Source organism: Diadema setosum, chromosome 14, assembly GCF_964275005.1.
Source record: "Diadema setosum chromosome 14, eeDiaSeto1, whole genome shotgun sequence".
In the NCBI taxonomy this organism is placed as follows: Eukaryota; Metazoa; Echinodermata; class Echinoidea; order Diadematoida; family Diadematidae; genus Diadema; species Diadema setosum.
Window position 1 is genome coordinate 21,813,442 of NC_092698.1, and position 17,254 is coordinate 21,830,695.

At 42.1% G+C, this 17,254-nt stretch overlaps 1 protein-coding gene across 1 annotated transcript in view; it reads left to right on the top strand.

The window, feature by feature from the left end:
* The window catches only part of LOC140237754 (uncharacterized), an 89,297-nt gene extending 84,924 nt beyond the window's left edge, over window positions 1-4,373 (top strand). Inside the window, exon 7 of the mRNA XM_072317683.1 lies at window positions 212-4,373. Within this exon, the coding sequence (XP_072173784.1) occupies window positions 212-4,051 (3,840 nt within the window). The 3' untranslated portion in view covers window positions 4,052-4,373. The remainder of the gene's footprint in view (window positions 1-211) is intronic.
* The last annotated feature ends 12,881 nt before the right edge of the window (window positions 4,374-17,254 follow it).

Consider the following 17,254-nt stretch of genomic DNA (forward strand, 5'->3'; position numbering starts at 1 on the left):
CTCACTACTATAAATAAGTCCTATAGTGTCAGCTCTATTCAATTACTACAGTATCATTCTTGCACTGTTTGTACTTCAAAATTTTGTAAATCAGGTACAATCGGGGTCATAGTGACGGGAGATGGGGGAAAAAAATTGTCACATTCCGAAGTGTAGACATTCTGCTAAGTCAGGTTTGTCAATGTTGTTTTTTTTTCTCTCGCTGTTACAGGGTGACATTCTTCAAGGTCAATGCACCAATTGTCCTGCCTCCCTGTGCAGCATGGATGATGATCACCTGCAGTTAGCAGCTACCCAGGTCATCTGCGAGTGGGCGTCCAATGTCACCAGCAAACCCTTCACCGATTTTGTGGAACTGGCCCAGCATCTCACCAGCAATAAGCTCGTCACCAGGTGTTCCAAGTCCATCCTCATTGTCCAGTCGCACACGATGGAGAACTTCCGGCACGACCTCACGCCAGAGATGCGCCACCGGGAGACCAACTACCACCTCAAGCAGGCCCTGCAGTATCGGCAGGAGGTGCGCAAGAAGCAGGCGGAGGAGAACCAGCAGCGGCTTCAGGGCGTGCTGAGCCCGGCGCAGTTCAAGCAGCAGGCGACTGCGGGGTCGTCAGAGGAGCTGACAACGCCACAGCCATCGCAAACAGACAAAGCTACACAGCTGGAGCAGAGGGATGTGAACGCTGTGAGAGATGGCACCTCATCTTCATCATATGTTGCCGAGGGAAACGACACCAGTACTAATGTAGAGAATAACATGTCTTCGAGCAACACCTCTGGAGAGAGTAATAGTGCATCCAAGGAAAGCCCCGGCAAACGACGCTTTGCACCAATACAACCCAAAACACCTGTCAGGGACACCAACCCCGCCCAAATGGTTTTGATCAGTCCATCAGCGAAACCAAATGGCCAGCAAATTCAACTTCTAGTGGTGAAAGGACAGCAGGCCATACAGATGCAAGGTGTCCCAAAGCTACCAAACCAGCAGCAGATGAACGTCGTGCTACAGGGGCAGAATGTGTTTTCAAGTCCAGTGCAGACTGTGGCAGCTGTGGGAAACCAGACTCCGGTCAACGTAGTGCAACCTGTAGGGAATCAAATAGTAGGCAATGCCGTGCTCAGCAGCCAAGTCATACCAGCAACAAGTATTCAAAACGTCATCAAGAGTGGTGGTCAGGTTGTCATCGTTGGTAACCAAGTCAAAAACTTACAGGGTGTGTGTGGTGGATACAAGACTGTAACTAATACTAATGCTGCAATCCAACAGAATCCTGGACAGAATGTAGCGCCGAACCAGGTTGCGTTGGTCGCGCAGGCCGTGCCTCCACAACCCAATACAGTGGTACCGACCACCAATGTTGCTTGCCAAAAGACTGTTCTGTCTTCTCAGGGAATCGCTTTCAACACGGGTACTAGCAACACAAGATCGCAAAATGTTACCCCAGTTTTCGTAGAAAGAACTTTGTCTAGTGTTGTTACATCTGACTCAAGTCCAGTCACAAAGCTGACCTCCGCCACCACGACCCCTGTGAGAACAACAGTGTCATCATTAGTGCCGATGCAGAACACTCAGTCAGTTGTAACCAATGGGCAGTCATCTTTACCTACGACTGTCACATTCGCCACCCAACCCATGAAACTTTCTTCTGTCCTGATCAACCCTGAACCATTCCAAGGTAATAGTATACCGATACAGACCAACACTGTGGACCAGAATAGGCAGGCAACTGGCCAGCCCTCCATCGCCAGCCCTTCAGTCCAGTTCGGCAAACTGGATAAGGCTCCAGCAGCAGGCAGAATAGTGAAGAACACAGTGAACATATCGGCTGCGGAGCTCATGAGAAGTATGTCAAGTGGTGGTAAGGCTGGTATGACACAAAATGGTGGGGGAAAGACCGTTGCGACCCTGCTCAGTCAGCGAAGTGCTCAAACTATCACATCTAGGACCTCCAGTCCATTGACTTCGTCATCATCATCATTACTATCACCAAAGGAAGCCACCACCAGTACTCTTGTTAATTTGCCTGGAAACGTGGTCTTAGCTCAAGTCCAAATGCCCGCTCAGAATTTACAGAGCCAGCAGGAGCAGAACAAGCTGGCGCAGCTGGTTGTGCACTCTGGACGCGAAGAACCAACCCTGGGCAATGACAGCAGTGTGACATCTGCCAACAATGCTGAAATTGCAATTGGACGTCAAGACCTCATCCCTCAGCAAAATAGCTTATTATCAAGGATCATGCTCCAGCAGAATGGAGGTAAGCAGCTTCTTGCTGGTAACAACAATGTTGTGCCCATCCAGCAGATGACTGTGGATGAAACCAGTGGTATTCTCGGTCCAGATGTGGCCCAGCCATCGATCTCTCTGTTGCCTGATGCAGATACGAGCGCCAACACCATGTTGACTGTCTCCGGCATGTCTGCCGCCATGATGCTTCCTCACAAATCAAAGCCAGAACAGCTCGGCCTGGTCAGCAATTTACCTCAGTCTCAGTCATCTGTAGCAATAAACAACCAAAGCCTCAGTAACGACAGCCATCCAGGAACGGCACAGTGTCCTCAGAGTACAAAGGTAGCGATCTTCAACCCGAATGATAGCACTCAGCCCAAAATGCTGGAGAGACTGCTGACGTTGGATGACCTGTCTTATATTGGTTCCACTGTTCCCAAAGAAGTAAGAAGTGTCCCTACAACACCGATCCCAGAGCTGCCTGCTGTTGGGCACATGGTCAGGGCTCAGAGTGCTGCAATTCCTATGCAGCAAGGGAGCGAGAGCATTCCACCCAGCCCCAGTGATGGCAAGTCGTTTTCTTTCACACCGATCAACACTGTGGAATTGGATGGTGGGGAGAGTCCACTGAAGCTCAGGTTCAAGCCCAAGCCAACACATCCTGTCACAAGTACCACACTGAATCAAGTTCTGATGAACACAGCAGCCCCTGATCAGGGCCAGGATCTCACTGCTGGGGGGAAAGGCAAGGGCAAGCGTCAGCAGCAGTCGGAATTTGTTACACCCACACGTAAGCGGAGACCATCAAGTAGTTCCAAGAGGCCCCCGACTGCCAGTCCCGTCTCTCTTCAGTACCAGCAGCAACAGCAGCAGCAGCTTCGCCAAAATATGATATCCCCAGCCCCCAAACAAATCATGCCCCCGCAAGCTACATTCCTCCTGCAAAGTGCACAACCTGGTCCCAACATTCAGCTATTAACTCAGACGGGTGCCATCGTGACTGCTGGTGCACAGAGCCAGCAGGCGATGTGGCAGAGGCGCCGTAATCCCTCCGGACCAGCTTGTCCCACCATTAACAACCCAGTCACACAGGAAGCCGTGGAAACTGAGCTGAGGAACTTCTTGCAGAACAGTGCCAATGTTTCTGATCTGCAGGCCATGATTGTTAACAAACGGGTCCTGCAAAACCGCAGTCAGTCTGTGCCTCTTCCTGAGCAGCCTGCCAACAGGCTCCTAGGACAACCCCTCACCTCCCAATACCCAACCCAACAGGACTATCTGCCAAGTCAAAGTGATATGGTTGCTACCCAAGTCATGCCAACTATGACTGCAGACCAGGTAAGGCAGATCCAAGCAGTCCAACTTAACAATTTCTCTGCCAAGCGCAATCTGAATCAAGACCTTTTGGATCTGGAAGTAACGGAAGCAGACTTTGAACCATACAATGACCACATGGGCACATCATCCAGCAACATCCAGGAGATGAGCGACCTCTCGTCGCAGTCTTGGTCTGCGGGCCAAGAGGAGCCTACTGTCGTGACCTCAGAGAATGGTGCCGATTACAACCTCAAGTATGACATTGCACCACAGAGGGTAAGCCCCGCGGAGATCGCAGAGAGCCAGAATCTGTTTGCAGAGGCGCAGTCATTCAATGACACTTCAAACAGTACAGCATCATCCATCGGTGACAGCATGATGATGGATGACCTGCCGGAGAACATGTTTCAGGAGATGGGTGAGGAGCAGGGATGTGACCTGCCACTCACACCATGGCAAATGGGTACTCGAAACACCAGCCTGTCAACACTGGAATGTGGCATGTAGGATTGCGTAGCAATACAGCCCAAGACACAAACATGTGACAGAGTCAGAGACTCCAACTTGTCCACAGTGTGATTCTAGGCGTATTGATGTAAAAAACAAAAAAATGATTTGTAACTAAACCCAATCCTTTTCATCATTCATAGAGAATATATGATGTATGATCATACTCATTTACTTAATTCAAGTGTTGCAGTAAAAAAAAAAAAATGTGTAAGGTGCATTATTAGTTGATAGAGATTCTTTCAGTAGTCTAGGCAAATATTGCCGGACAGCATTTTTGCAAGAAGAGTTTCTAAATGCTGTTGAATGAGTATGAAATATTTGAATGTGTTTCAGTTTTAACGTAGAGATCAATTGACTCTAAGTATCGGAACATTGCAAGACTAGCTTCTGTGGTTCTGGGAATCTAGTAATGGAGGAGTAATTGTTTGAAGTCAGTCTGTGAACGATGCGCATGAAATTAACTTTGTTTTTGCTGATGTTCTTTTTTATACATCGGTGAAGTTGATCCTAGAAGAGTTCAGAAGTTATACAGACGAAAAAAGTTGAATTAATGTTTATAACTGCAAAGATAATGGCATTTCAACCGGCGATAGAGTAACAATGGCGGGAATTGGTGAGACGAGAAAAGAAATTCAAGAGTGAGAGGGCAAGAAATGTTCAAAATTGTATGTGAGTTGTGTGTGTATGTGCGCGCGTGTGTGTGTGTCTGAGTGTGTGCGTCCATTCGTTTCTCTCCTTTAGTAGTTGTGTGTGGTGAAATACGTTTGAAGATCAAACCAAAAAAGGTGAATGAATGGAAGTCGGCGAGACTTTGTGATACACGTCAGTATTCATTAGGGAAAGTGGAACATTTTGTCCATTGCAGCAAAGAGTGGTAATGCATGGCTCTAGAGTTTTTATAGTCACGGCAGCATCTTTGTTGCCCGACATAGTATTCTGCAAAAAGTCATTGAAAGGCAGGTGGAGCAGTCCCGTCATAATTAACCAAAGTGCTTGATAACGTGGCCTGTTTGTCATACGAGAACGATTATCATGAGCGATGTTTCCAAAAGGGACAGTTAGTTAACAGAGTCGTCTTTTTTTTTTATTTTTGCATTGCGAGGCTGAGAAGTTTACATATCCATTCAACAAAATGTTCATCAGCTCGCATGCATGCAGATGAAAGTGATTTTTGTTGTTTCTTAACAAATTCCATTTTAGATTTTGAATAGTGTAAATCTGGGCAGGAGCTGTCTTGCCATTTTTTTTTAGGGGGGAAGGCCATGAAGTTTGCAATTTTGTGCATTCATAACTCTACACACAGTGCTGGCAACAAGCTGAGGTTAAGTGTTGACGCATTGCATTGTAGGATAAGTCTAAGGTCACGCCCCCGTGCAGAACCATCTGCATGCGAGGCACACCAGCTGATGCAGAATCAGTTTTTTGCATTAAGGACGGATTCACTAATGACTCGGTGGGAATGGTCTGACCTCCGGTGGTTACCGTTGTGGAGCCTCCATTTTGGCTGAAAATTATATATGGACACAATCATGCATGGCTGGGACTATGTATGTAATGATTACGTCATACAATGAAATACCATTTTGATGTATGATTAGACAATTAAATGACCTCTTTTTCTCCTCAGTTTGCAACGGAATATTTGAATTGGAATGGAAGACAGAATGAATTTACCAAAAAAATAATAATAATGATAACACCAGCATGATGATGATTCTGCAGACAGTGGACTTAATTGCGTGGTCAACATCAGGACTAGTTTTGTCAACTCGTAGCCCCCAAGCTTGATATCTTGGCTTGCTGTGCAGGCCGGCAGGCAGGCGCCCGCGTTTGTGTTTAGAATTGTGAATCCGCAAAATTGTTTGTGAATCTCATTTTCAGCTCTCTTGCTTCAGTGAGACACCATATCGTGTATGCGCAAGATGAATGGTGTTCTGCACACGAGTGTCGGCTCTTGTTCCGACTATTGCACCTGTTGAATTCTTGACTTGAAAAATTCTATTCGATATCTATTGCAATTTTTGTGTTGTGTTCACACGAATGTCAGTCACATGTCTGCTAATGATATTGTTAGAGAGCAAATACCTGAGTGTGATGTTGAATGATTACAAAAACGTCAAAGTGACACTTGTATCCCCGAAAGGTAGCCACATTAGTTTTCTTGCCATATGTCAATAGTGGTCCCCCCCCCCCCCATATCACAGTGCATGTGAGGAATAGCTCAGTGATGCTGTCTTGCAAAGACCTTTTTTTTTTAAGTGTAAATAAATTTGATGCATCATTGAGGATATTGTCTCCTGTAGAAATGTTAACTTTGCCATGATTGATGACAACAGACATTAAGAGATGTTTAACAACATCCTAATTGACAGTACACTTGAATGATATGTGTTATCACCCACATGATGGAGTTTGCCTAATTGTCACATTGCTTGACTCAAGTTTTCTTTGTTCCCTGACAAAATGGCATTCTATGAGAGCATTCAATGAGATATTTGGTGACCACCCTGTGCTGACATAATCATGTGAATGTACGAGCATTGTAACAGGGGGAAAAACAAACAAACAAGAAAGGCTAATTTGAGATTGAATAAGATGTTTAGGAACTTTTAATATGAGGGGTGCAAAGCATAGATTGGAGCTATTATGAAGTGTCCATTGATGGCTGTTTTAGTGGGTATTTTTTACCGAGGATACACATTGTCAGATGAAGAGAGCTTGAGAGTATCTTATGTCTGCCTTGTGTAGATATAGCCCTGCTGATGAATTTTGGCATTTTCCCAACATAGTGTGTTTTGTGTTGTTTTTTGACAACTAGAAAAAGACAAAGACAAAACTGGAGCCTTTACAAGTTATATTTTCTTACTGTTGTCGCGGGAAGTTTATATATATGATCCAGTGACACTAGAGTTCAAATTTTGCTAAAACTTTCACATTGGATTCAGATTCAACCCTCTACACTATTGCGAAGTCGTCACTCGTCAAATATGGATCATCATTCACCATCATTTAATTGGTTCCTTGTTGAAATTCAGTCCACAGTAGCATTCTTTCTTTCACGTATTTTAAAGCCCCTACTGCATACGTTGCAAAGGAGCAAAATTTTTGGACTTCGTGATGAATAGAACCAGACCAATAGCCCAGGAGCCTGGCTGGAGGTATTGTGATACCTGATGAGGACTCGGAGCTTAGCAAGACGACACTCGGTGTCACGCAGAGTGGGTCCTAATTCAAGAGTGAGTTTTGGTTGCCCCTGGGGGTAAGGAGTTAAAGTTGGTTCTGAGCACCCATCACCAGGAATGTTCTTCCCATCTACAATTTGGGACTTGCATCTTTGCTAAGTGTTTTTTTTTTTTTTTTTATGCGAGAGATATGACCCTATTAAAGTATGTTTGTCAATCTACTATCAGAGGAGACGGGATCTAGTTGGGTACTCGTGAGAGCCAACCAAGTCCACCAAGGATTTGATGCGACATTATTCTGAACTTTTTGAAGGCAATGAGCAGGAAGAATTAGTAAGTTGAATGTATGACTGGTCAGAACATTTGTCCCATGGCACTAAAAAGCATCCCCCATGTTTTAATGTCTAGATAGACATAGATATGATGATGTGATGACATGTCTGATATATGACATGTCATCAGATGGGTTATTGCACTGTGCAAAGTCTGTTGAAATTGTTATCCTAAATTTCCCTGCTATGGTGTCAAATAGCCATGGAGGATTTTTTGAACTTCTCTGCTTGTTTTTGAATTGACTGAAGTTAGTAGGTTTGCACATTCCCAGCTTAATATCGTGTTGCTATCATGGCAAATCCCCATGCAATGGACAAGTAGAGATTTGTGTTCTCAGAGGGTGAGGCCTGAGATAACTGTTTGCAACCAGTAGCCTTTCCCCATTCGTAAATGTTGAGAAAAATTTGAATGAGCTTCTTAAGCATTCCAAACTGCGTGACGTATGTGTTCACTCTACAAATATCTTTGGTCGTATGGTGGTGTTTGTTTGTTTTTGTGTTTGTTTATCCCTCTTAAAAAAAAAAAAAAATCCAGGACAAGTTACCAACTTCATAGTTCTCTGGTTGTCAAGGAGAGGAATTATTGCCATTGTTGTTTTTCTCCCTCCCCCCCCCTTTTTTTTTTGTTCCAGAGCAGTATGGTAGACAATAACTTGAATGCAGTACTGTGCATGTAACGTGCAGACATTTTGTTTGGAGAAACTAGTGAAGCTTTACCAACAACTTAACTGTTTTCTTTTTTCTTTTTCATTTTTTAATGCAAAGACTTGTACAGCCTCTGTCCTAATACTTTCATTTCTGTGTATTCAATGGCCAGTTGAGTTTTCTTTACTTATCATATGTAGGAAGAAGAAAGGGGATATGACAAAAATTGCTGTTGAGATGGGTCATTCACTTTTTTCTTTTCTTTTTTTTTACATTACATGAGTTGTCACCACATCTTACATCTTTGTGAAGAGAAATGAACCCGTTTGTTGAGCGGGGATACTGAATTTGTTGCATGAAACCTCTCTATTCTGCTTCTTTGTGAGAGTTTGCTGGTTAATTTTGCCACAAAAATTTCATTCACGTTTTCACATTAGTCACATTACATCATTCACATTATCACATTCTTGCCAAGTTAAAAAAAAAAATGTTTTTTATCATTATCATTTCATTTGTTTTAGAAGTGAGCATTGACAGTGTATTTGGCCTATGGCAGAAATTCATCAGCTTTCAGCTTCAGGGTGGGTGGATGACGGAAGGAAAAAAAATCAGGCAAGTCCTGAAATTTGTTGATGAAATAACACTGGTTCTGAATTTTACTCCCATCATATAGCACTCTTGGGGTAGACATGCCAAAAGTTTACTCGATCGTCCTCAATTCTATGCTCACAACCTGCATTTTTAACCTCTGCCAAGGAAGGAGGAGGTTAAGTTTTCATTGGCGTTGGTTTGTCTGTTTGCAAAATAACTAAAAAAGTTGTAAAATGGATTTGAATGAAACTTACAGGAAAAGTCCATTATGACATTTAAAAAAAAAAATCTTTTGGCAGATCGTGTCAATGAACTTGGGTGTTCATGTTGCACATATTTTAGGTTTGCATGCACGTGTGCTCTGCTCAGAAGAGGCACCGCATAGCTGGAAACTGATGATGTAAACGGAAGGCTTCTATATTGGGAAATTAGACGATTTTCAACATGCGTGTATGGGTGGATTAATGAGCTGCTTGGTTGAGGTCTGCGCGCCACGAGTGCTTTTCTAATTGTCTCTTGTTTTCTTTCCTCTCCATGAGCACTGCAGTGCTGATAACATGCCAAGCTATTGAGTCTCCCTGACTGTGTAGGGGACTCCCTGAAAACAGACACTTTTCATGCCCCAACAAGAGTAAAGTAAAAATACCTCACTGATGTGGAGAATTGGATTGCCTTTTGAAATAATTGCAACACACAAGTATCTCTCCAATATCTCTCTGGAATCTCTCTGACTTTGATATTTGATAGTTCAGGTATATGTCGGCCACCCTGAAGTATGAAAGTTGTTCCTTTATTAAGATGTGGCTGCAATCCTCTCCACCCCCCCCCCCCCCCCCGACCACTGTTAATGGCGGAGTTGCATTCAAAATGTTCCTGTGACTTAATGTCGATACTGTTAACCCGAATGAGAGAAATCTTGTGGACGACGTTAGACTTTATGCTTTATCTCCTCAAGTTGACAATAGCCACCGCCATCATATTGGAGTGAAAAAACATGTAGCGGAGAATCACATAATTGAAGACCTTTTGCTAGCAATGCGTGTTGAAGTTCATTCAGTTCATGAGTGCATAATACAGCTTTTGAAATGGCAGTACCACCTGTACTAGGTATTCATCACAGAGGTTGTTCATTTTGTTGTTGATGTTGTTACCCCAATTCTTTACTCATACTGACATCTTCATGGATGTTTTGGTACAGGTTCATAAATGTCAATAGTTTTTTCCCCCTTTTTTTACATGTAGACTTTGCTCATGTCATTTATACTTTTTTTTTTCTTCTTCTTACGAAAGAGGGGAGGGAGGGGGAAGAGAGAGAAAGAAGTGTGCTGATTGTGCTTCGTGCTGCTCCGAGGGGGAGCCAAATATACACAGGTACATGAGCTGACATTCCGGCACCAGTAGAAAATAATCCCCATGACCTCACATAGTGTTTGGGGTCAGAATAATCCTCACACCTGAACACCTGTGCACACACACACATACATATATATACAGACATGCATGGACACAAACATATGTGAACATTTATGTGCAGGTATAGGATTTGTTTTGCTGGTAAAAGTTGTGATAGTTCCTGTTGTTTAAACTTTTTATTGGGGGGGGGGGATGGTGACCATGCCTGTTCACACTGCTTGCATGCAGTGCTGGGATGTGTGGAACCCAGCCTGTTAGCTTCTTTTGTTCCTGTTCCCAGATTTGTTGCAAAGATTTTCTGTGTACCATGCATAGCTTTAACAGGACCTGGTGAGAGTAGAGTTTTGAAGGGGGTGGGGGATGATAAACCTGAACTTGACTAAGAAGAAGAAGACAGAAAGAAAAATGAATAAAGTCTTCCTTTTCCCAGGTATGCAGTTTGTCACCAATTACTGGTAGTTGTACTTTGAGAGTCCAGGTGTGCTGCTTGCCATTTTCATGAATGTTTTTATGAAATTTCAATCAATGCATGTTAGAGTATTATCAGACCTTTTTAAAAGGATTTCCCTACATGAAGTTTTCAATTGGTGCATCACAAAAACTGAGAATTTTTTAGCAAAGTAATTTACAGATCAGAGAAACACAAAACTGGTTATTAAATGCTGTGAATTGATGTTTGGCCGGTTACTGTTCTCATGGAAACACCTAGTCTTGCATACAACTAGGTCTGCTGTGTCTGACTTTGCAGATATATTCAAGTTTTGAGTTTGTATGAACTGATGAATCTATTCAGTATGTGGGACTTAGCAATGTAAGCACTCACAGTGAGCTATTTTCCGTATTTGAAAACTGCAGGGTGTTTGTGTTGTTTCGTGGCAAGAGAAATTCTTAACAGGATTTGCAAAGCTTGTTGTAGCCACCCAATACAGAACTTGATTCAAGGAGGGATAAATGCAGTTTTCTAACTTGCTTTCACCAAATTAGATGGACTGTTTGTTGATGATGTTTAACAGGTGCAGCACTTGACTCCATTTCCTAGTTTTGGGTTCCCTTGCATGTCTACAACATTCTACCCTCTTCAGAAGTTAATGCCCAGTGGATGAAAGACACGCAAGAAGGTCCCAAGTGGTGCTGGTTACCCCCCTAAAGAAAAGGGCCTCACATAGATCACAGTAATTTGAGCCTGGGTAGGACACGGGTATTAAACCATTGTTTGTATTAAATGTGATGGTACCTATGACGCAGTATTTTTTTTTTTCTTTCAGTTGATTTCTTCCGTCACATACTTCCCTGGTCATTAGCCATCTTTATACGTACACATGAGGCTGATGCAAGCAGCAGTAGGCATACTGTATGTTCAGCGAAGGTTTGTCAGCTTCCCGCCAAAAGGCCACTGTTGCCACACCTTGACGTCGGATAAGTGAGAGGCCTCCTTGCAGGAAAAGTATCACAGCAACTTGACGTGGTCCCTGGTTTCGATACTTGCTCTTTGTTATTATTCTCCGCGTCTGCCTTCTTTTTTTAAACATCTTGACTCTGCTGCTATGTTTAGTGGTTCATCATTCATGGCTTGTGTTAAATGTCACGGGATGATTTGACATTAAATTAATTTTGTATTCTATTATTGTTTTAAAAAGTAGACAAATCATCAAGCCAGAACATTTTGCATCCTGTATACAGATGTACAGTTCAGCCAGCGATCAAGTTCCCGCTAGATCGCAATCACGGGTGATCAGTGATCGCATACGCGATATGTCGCAATCAATTGATTGTATGCCGAATTGCATACAATCAATGATCGCATATGCGATCACTGATCGCCCGTGATCGCGATCTAGGGGGAACTTGATCGCTGGCTGAACTGTAGATGACAAAGCAGCGTCACCAAAAACATCCGGATGTGATAATGATCGTGAAAGTGTATCATCTGTTAAGATGATAATTCCATATCTGGGTTGTCTGCACAAGACATTCTTAAGTAGTTATCAAATCTAGGCACAACAATTCTTTTGCATTTTTTAAATTGATTTTTAATCTTTTGTTAAATTTGGCAGCACGAGTCCATACTGTAAGACACTTGCTAACATGGCGATGGGTTTGCACAAGAGCAAGAATATGTTGATGTAACATTCCAGGGGCTGTGGAGAGTTGAAAAGGGCTTGTGGCGGGCAAATCTTTGAGCGGGAAAGTGTGATGGTGCATCCCAACCTCAAAAAATGGAGATAACTCAACTAAAATGTGTACAAGTTAGATTCTCTCAAAAACAGTCTTATGGTAATAATGCTGGTTGACACTGACACAATATCTGTCTATTTGCAATGTGATTTTAAGCATCATTTCCCCAGTCATTGCATAAACTTTTGGTAAACGGGGTACCTGTATTTGCAAGGATAGAGACGAAATTTCTATGGTGTATCGTCACAGTGAGCCTTTGCTGACATCATCACAAGCAACATCGTCATCATCCTCATCCTCGTCGTCGACTTGGCCATCCTGGCCAATTTTGTGATTAAGTGAACGGAGTTACGCACCAACTTTTTTCCTCACAGTAAACACAGTTATGGCTGTACGATAATGAAGTTAGGATAAGCTAATGAAATGTATGTCTCTCAGGAGTCTACTGCTCACCCTTTTCAACACTGTCCTGCCAATGGACTGTAGCTAGGGTTATTTTCTTTCTTTTTTTTTTTAATGTATAGTGCACTATGTGTTCTACAACTAATTTGCAAAGGCACAACCGTATTTGTATGAATTATGTGTGTATACTTTTTTTTTTTAATCCCTCTCTGATCCGCACTTATTAAGGATATAATCACTAGCAATAATACCCTATATATATATATATATATATACATATATATATATATATTTTTTTTTTTAGATTGTTTTACATTATTTAATTCATTTTGTGTAAGACAATGATGCCGTGCAGTCTGAATTACACTACACTAAACTCTGAGAAAACTATCGTCACTCCAAATAACAATGAGTAGTTACTCATTTTTTTGCTGACTGATCCTGTACCTGTTCTGTAGGATAGACATCATCAACAGATGTCCTTCAATCATTAAAGATCTGTTGACCTGTATGTCATACTATATGATTGACTTTAATCATTTGAATTTTGCATAGTATGCATACCTCTTGCTTGAAAAAAAAAAAAGAGGAAGAGATTAATGATGATGATATTGAAATGTGTTTGTTGATATTCAAAGAGGGCATTTTTATTTTACAAGCTTTGCATCAAAACAAGATGACATTAGTCTGTAAGCCCACCCACTGCACAAAAATGCAAGACTTTGGCATATAATAGCACTCTTCTGGTTTGATTTTAATCTTTATTATGACCCCTTTGTTGTGTCTGTGTGTGCACATGCCTTTTAGAAACCATAGTGTGAGATTTTTCTTGTATCTAAGATTTCTTTTAAAAAAAGTGTAACCTTGCCACCAATGTGATTCATCTTTTTTTTTTTCGATATGATTGAAAATCCCTGGAACATAATATGTAGGTGTTATGTAACATGGTGGCAGATAGTGCGAGTCTGAACGGAATACCAGCTTTTTCGCAGACGGGTTTGGAATCACTTTTTTTTTTCTCTCTCTCTCGCTCTCTCTCCCCCCTTGAAATTCACCATTGTGTTTAGTGGTAACATTTTTTGCAATCATCATAACCCGTTAAAAGGCCCAAGTTTGCCAAAAGCATTCTGGTGTCAGAGCTCTAGGTCAAAGGTCATGTTGCATGTTATCTGAACATGCTCTCTCCTACATTGTATATGTTGTGAGAGTCTCTGCCATCATTAACTGTAAAAGTGGATATTTTCGCTCGAATAATTTTTTGCGATGGGCTGGGTAAGATGAATTTCTCTTGTCTCTAATTTTGTGAAATCAAGACAAGTAATAGTGGTACAAGCAACAAACAATAGTATTTACATGCTATTATTTTCATGCTAGTTTCTGGTCGCACAAATTGCGCGAAAACTTCCATGCCACAAAAGTGTCCATTTTTACAGTAGTGGTTTTTCTCTTGCACTGACTTTGTGAAGAAAAAAAAGGTAGAAACAACACAATTGTAAACATTCCAGTTAAGTTTATACCCCGATTCCACAGACATTTTCTGTCATTGGTCACGCATCAGAAGCAGAGGTTATCGCTTCCGGGCCACCCACCGAAGTGTATCGGATCGCAGTCCGATGAATTCGACATGTGTTGGTCGACTATCAGGTCAGTGTCAGACATGTCTGGCGGTGATCTGATGAGGCAACATCGTCCAATGAGGATCATGAATGGCATGTCTAATACTGACCTGATAGTCGACCAACCAAGTGGGATTAATCAGACTGCAGTCCCATACACTTCAGTGGGTGGCCGGAAGCAACAAACTTTGTTTCCAAAGAGTGACCGATGAAAACAAATCTCTGTAGAATGGGGGTATCAGTTTGTGTCAAGCTTATCCCGGTTGTCTTTGATTAGGTCCATTCACACATTGCAACGCAATGCAAAAACTAATCGTCCTGAAATGTGGACACAAAATATCATGAAGTATTGCGATACTTGTCATGATGCAAAATGAGTCCATCTTGATTTTTTGTAAATCCCTGGATGTGAGTGCCCAGGATCACGCTCCAGTCATTGTTTAAGTGTGCATAGATTAGAGATTTGAAGTACCTGGCATGCAGCAGCGCAAGGTTTTGTTTGTTTGTTTGTTTGTTTTTTTGGGAGGGGGGGGGTGGGTTCCTTTTTCCACGTATCATGGCCATGTACGTTGGCAAATCAAATCTATTTCTGCATTTCCATCCCAGAACCAATAATTTACATATATGTCTATGAATGGGCCTAAAGTGAGCTTATGTTACGAGAAAAATGAAATTAAGCAATTTCATGTTCATGTTTTGGTCTTGAAAAATGAGTGTGTTAAGACCTGATCCAACGTGTACTTTACATTGATACATGTATATCTTCTTGTAGAACATAATAAGATATGAGAAATTCCCCTATGAGGACGTAAAAATCAGATCAGAGTTTTTTCACACGTTTCCTTGTCAAACTTTTAAGTGCATTTTATTTATTTTGACTTTTTAGTGCTCAGGCAATCTGAGTTCATGTCTGCATCCTTCCTTGATAACTCTCTGCAAGTTATAGCTACTCTCTCTCGCAGCGTCTTGCTTACATTGACTTGGTTGGCTCAATTTGCCCATACCGGTAATTGACACAAGTTACATTCGTTCACAGTAAGGGTAGGTTGCCATCCCCCCCCCCCCCTTTTTATTAGCTATGTAGCTGGATTTTTGCTGTTTTGTTTTTTAGGGGAATATCGATCTTCATTGAGGCAAAATTTACTTGAATTCGGCTGAGACTAGAGTACAATGTATCTTCCTCCTCAATGTAGTATCTCACCCCATCATGTACGTGATGTCATTTGATATGGACTATTTTAGGAGGTGTTGTTCTAAACCTCCATGCGTATGAGTGTCGTGTGAAACTTGCTTTATACTAGTTTGTGTGTCAGTGGCCTAGAAGAAATGGCAGGGATAGAAATTGTAGGAGGGAAAATGAGAAGTATTATGAAATCCTTGGAGGTACCACTTGTATACTATTATTTATTTTGTTTGCCAAATTGAACTGCGTTTTGTATTCTCTGCTCTTTTAACTGAATCAAGACAAGCTTAATTTATTCCAGTTTGAGAGCACTAGGACGTTGTTCGTTTGGCGTGGTGCTGTACGCAGTGCAGGAGTTGGCGTGAAGCGAAGTGAAACGAGTCACCAAATGCCATTGAAATGTTCCAGTTGGTGGAAATTAGACGAGATCACACAATATTGTCATGTGCATTGAGAGAAAGTGGGTAGTTCCAAAGCATGGGGTAATGCACATAATATTCTTGGACTTTGCCACAGATAGATTAGGGTAATGAATACAAAATTTCTCCAGAAGTCAGGCTGTACTTGGCAGGTATTAGCACGCTTACTTCCGATACTGTGAAATTTCCCTTTGTTGAATTTTACCAAACAGGAAACCCATTTTAATTCAGCAGAGACCTGTAGTTTGCGAGTTGAAGTATTAGAGCGGGAGAGGAGAGTTGTAGTGGCTGTCCTTTATCAGTCGTTTATAGATTTTCTTTTTTTGGTTAAATTTTTAGTAGGCATTACTGTTATGCTACATAGCTTAGAAGAATGATTACATTTCGAACCTTGCAGACATTTGCGATACGTTCACCATATAAATCATTTCAGTATGTGCTGGCATCGTGAAACATGGCAGTTGTAGTTTGCCTGACGGGTTGCTCTGTCCATTGGAAATACTGGTTCAGTATATGACCAAAAAAAAGAGAGCTAGTAAGATTTTGCAATTTTTTTCACCCCACGTCATGTAAGATGTGCCGCAGCAAAACGTTGGTGGTTACATGTGCCATAGAAATGATGCAAAGCAATCCTTCGCTGGGCCCCCTTGTTGGAAGAGTTATAGTCAAGCATAAGGCTTGTTCGAGGCGGGGCTGGCCAATTTGTTACGACCAACGCCAGTCTTGCAAGTCAAGTGCAACTACACCGACAATTCATGTGAGACCCAGATTTTTAGGATTCACCGCTGCCACTTTGGTATCTGCGACTATGGTATGTTCGAAACTTTCTGTGACAAGACAGTGTTTACGAGTAGGCTCGCTTTCTCTGTTCCAAAGTTCAGTCAGTATCAGTAGGGGGCCATGGCTTTACTACGTGTTAAAAGTGTTTCTACCCCACCTATCATCCAATGTGTGTTGTGCTGTGGTAAATGCTTGCTGTGTTGGCGGCAATTGAATGTGGACACGTACGTATATATATTTTTTAAAAATTTCTCTTAGTGGCCAGTGTGAGGTCAGTAGTCGAGTGCATCTACGCAAGCCATCCGCCGTGGTCTGGGATGGAACGTCCCTCTTGACCATACCCATTCATTCGTATGTACGCAAGGATGGCTTTTGTAAGATGACCTCTGTCAAACAAGGAGACGAAATGTTGACCGGACGTTGTCATTTGGTCCTATGTTGAAGAATTACAGAGAGCATGTT